General features: G+C 48.0%; 1 protein-coding gene across 1 annotated transcript in view; it reads right to left on the bottom strand.

Moving 5' to 3' along the window:
* Nucleotides 1-239: 239 nt before the first annotated feature.
* tmem218 (transmembrane protein 218) overlaps nt 240-3914 on the bottom strand; it is a 5760-nt gene continuing 2085 nt past the window's right edge. Inside the window, exons 2-3 of the mRNA XM_015388826.1 lie at nt 3376-3478; nt 240-1155 (exon numbers count right to left, since the gene is read on the bottom strand). Coding sequence (XP_015244312.1) covers nt 1021-1155; nt 3376-3478 — 238 coding nt within the window. The 3' untranslated portion in view covers nt 240-1020. The remainder of the gene's footprint in view (nt 1156-3375; nt 3479-3914) is intronic.

Below are 3914 nucleotides of genomic sequence, written 5' to 3'. Positions count from 1 at the left end.
GAATAATAAACACTAAGAAGGCAGTAATGTTTGTGTGAAATAGAGCATGTAAAGGATGAGGCTGAAACAGAAATGCCATAAAGTTTTATTTTGGTAGAAAAGACATTGAGGTATTTCTGTATATTCAGGTCTGCAGTGGAGCATTTACTTCTGATTTCTGCCGCAGCTCAGAAATCAGGATGATTTCAATCAGACTGATTACTTCCTGTATTAATATGATGCAATCATTGCATCAGCTTCCATCTTTATTGGAGCGCAAACATGATGGAGTTAGAAAGTTCAGCTAACCAGATAATGTTTCCATGTTTTATTGATGCAGGAACTTGCTCATTAACTCAGTCAGCAAACCTTTTATTCAGCATCTCTTTCCTGCCGACACCATGTTTGACTTTTCATTGCGACTTTTTTTCCTCTTCATATTTCAGTAAGATGAGTTGTTGTTCCTCAGGAGAAAGGCTTTGCTCTCCTTTCTGTGCTCATGACTGTGATTGGTCCGCTACCTTGAACCCGCCCCTTAATACATCCATAGATTCATGATTATTGAAGATGGATTAAGTTAACAAGTAGATAACCAGCTTGGTGCTAGCGCTGATCCTGTTTCCCGTCGTTGTGGACTGGTTAAACTGGATGGACTGGGAATAATCCCACTAGGTTGAGTTTGCTTCATGGTACTGGCCTCAGAACTCTACCCACAGAAATCCAAAACTAAACTAGAGCTGGAAACAGAGCCTCTCACATTCTGTCAGAATAAGAAACCCAATAAAACCAGACTTTACATTAAAACTCAGAGTTTATATTGTGGTTCCAGCGTTTAACTTTAATCCAAAACAGTTTGGATTGTTTACAGATGGTTAACATTTCTCTAACAAACTGGTCACTCTCCTGGTTTCTTTCAGCCCAGTGTCTGGTCGGTTCTTTACAGGAGGGGGCTTTTCTTTCCCCCAATCAGCCCAGTTCCCACAGTCTCTGTATACTGGAGCTTGTGACACTGCTGGGTAAAGGTTAGGGACAGCCATGATGCTAGTGTGTCCTTAAAGCCTTAGCCTGCACCGGCTCCAGGAGGTGAAAGGGCAGGAGCATGAAGAACGCCGCCAGAAACACTACGCTCACCACCGCCAGGAGAACGTAGCGGCCGATGAACAAAGAGTCCACGACCTGCAGAGAGAAGGAGGAAAGGAATAATGACTGCTTTAACTCCACAACCCTTCTATGGATGGATGGATGGATGATGGATGGATGGATGATGGATGGATGGATGGATGCATGGGTGGATGGATGGATGGATGCATGGGTGGATGGATGGATGGATGGATGGATGGATGGATGGATGGATGGATGGATGGATGGGTGGATGGATGGATGGATGGATGGATGGATGGATGGATGCATGGGTGGATGGATGGGTGGATGGATGGATGGATGGATGGATGGATGATGGATGGATGGATGATGGATGATGAATGGATGGATGGATGATGAATGGATGGATGATGGATGGATGGATGATGGATGATGAATGGATGGATGGAGGATTGGTGAAAAGATGAATGGACGAAGCATAAAAGTTTTTTAGTGAATTCTGTTTTTTTTGCAGTGTTTCCTCCATCAGCCACTAGATGTCACTAGAGGACCGTGAACACATGGAAGCTGCTTTCTGTGCTTCCTGATCAGGTCTCTGTAGCAAAGGAGCAGCAGTCATCCTGGACCTCAGAGGGCGGTCAGGTTCAGGTTCTGACTTCCTGTGGTGAACGATGTGTTCACTACCGCTGCACATCAGAAAGAACTACAACTTCTTCCACTAAACATATATTAACCTTTAACTTGAGCAGATAAATGATCTGCCAGTTAAAATTAGGGTTTGGAGCCAGAATGAGATCATTATTTAAACTGCAAATGAAGAAAGGTCACACTGATATGCTTTGATTTAAAAGGGCAAAGATCTCCTTTCATTACATCAGACTGACCTGATAAAATCAGGAATTCATTGTAGTTCACCTCCTGCTGGATGCAAACAGCTGAGGGCGCCAATCTGTACCATGATGAAGAGGAAGGTGACCAACCAGCTAAAGGTTTTAAGCCAGCCAACAACACCCCACCCCCCAAACACACACACACACACCCAACCACCCCCCCCCAGATACAAACTGAGAAAGACCCCCTTAAGAAGAGGAGCATGGTGGGGAGTTCATTCGACGCATCTCCCTGGTTAAATTGCTAATTATGCAGCAAGCAGGAGCCCTGAAGTGTGTGATCCATGTTTCATTAATGCAGCGCTGACTGTGTGTGTGTTTGGGGGGGGTGGGGTGTTAGACTGCAGAGTGCAGTCTAGCACTGGCCTAATTGGTTCTGTGATATTTCACTGTTGTTTAACAGCAGGAGGTTAAACCAGCCTCTGTCTGCTTCGGGTCCTGCTGCTGAATGTTAATCATGTCTGAACCCCAGAGATCATCAGCAGCAGAACCATTCAGACCACCTCGGTGGGACCTCAGAGGGACCTCAGAGGGACCTCAGAGAGACCCCAGAGGGACCTCAGAGAGACCCCAGAGGGACCTCAGAGGGACCTCAGAGAGACCCCAGAGGGACCTCAGAGGAACAACAGTGGGACCTCAGAGGGACCTCAGAGGGACCTCAGAGGGACCTCAGAGGGACCCCAGAGGGACCTCAGAGGGACCTCAGAGAGACCCCAGAGGGACCTCAGAGGAACAACAGTGGGACCTCAGAGGGACCTCAGAAGAACCCCAGAGGGACCTCAGAGGGACCTCAGAGGGACCCCAGTGGGATCTCAGAGGGACCTCAGAGGGACCACAGTGGGACCACAGAGACAAAGATCTGAGTCCATCATGGTCTGTGGAGGCCATCCCCTCGTTCTCATTCTACTTCTCCACCAACGTTCAAGAGTGAAGCTGGAGCTCCAAGCCAGACGTCACCTGTGGGGGTGCGGAGGAGGAGCTGACTGTGAAGGCAGGTTGGGTCTGAGCTCCTTCCTGATGGGAAACATCTGCAACATCTGAGCAGCGTTGAGGTTCAGTCTGACTCTGATGGTGAAACGGTCATTTAAAGGACAGAGGAGCGTTTGCAGCTAAGACCCTGACGAGGCTCTCAGGTCAGATCAGGACATGAAAACCAGCCCATCATTTGAGGAACGGCTGCAGAGGAAGGAAAATACTGAACCATATCAGAGATCCAATGTTCTCCCTGAGCAGAGACACCGGATCTAATCACCTTCTTCCATTTCTGGTTCCGTTCTGGTGCTGATGGTCCCATCAGCCAGGAACACAACCAGGTCATTAATTAGGCAGAAATCTTCAACCTGCTTCTTAAATCAACGGTTCGAACGCTATGCCAGTGTTGCTACGGCGACTGCTGGTTGTTTACCTCCGTCTCTATGAAGGGAGGTGGGATCTCTGGGCTCCGAGGGAAGAAGACCAGCACCAAGGTGACGGCGAGCGCCAGGAGGACAACAAGGACGACTCCTAACCTGCAGAACATCAGAACATGTTTCAGTTAGCATGGCGGCGCTATAAGCTGCTCCTCAGGATAAACTCAAGCTAACGGCAGCAGACTGGACCCACGGGAGGTTTTTATGAAGAGAACAACTGGAACGCTTCCAGAATAATCCTAATCCTAATCTGGAGGCTTTTAAAATGAAAATATGAGCCTTCATTCAGTCTTAGCTTGATATAAACACCAACCTGGAGGAATAAAGACCCAAAGCGGACTCATCCAGAGATGTCAGGCTAAAACCCGGTATGGTTCTGGTTCCACCTCACCAACCAGGTCCGCCTCTGGACCAGTCGGTATTCAGGAAGCGGCGATTGTTCAGGTTCTCACTATCAGCCATGTTCTGCTGCTGTTAGAGAAGGACCGGCAGAGCGGCAGAGACAGGGGAAAACTCCCAGAATGCACTGCATCTT

The sequence above is a fragment of the Cyprinodon variegatus genome, unplaced genomic scaffold (assembly GCF_000732505.1).
Source record: "Cyprinodon variegatus isolate N-32 unplaced genomic scaffold, C_variegatus-1.0 Scaffold437, whole genome shotgun sequence".
Lineage (NCBI taxonomy): Eukaryota > Metazoa > Chordata > Actinopteri > Cyprinodontiformes > Cyprinodontidae > Cyprinodon > Cyprinodon variegatus.
This window is presented reverse-complemented; position numbering and strand designations above follow the sequence as displayed.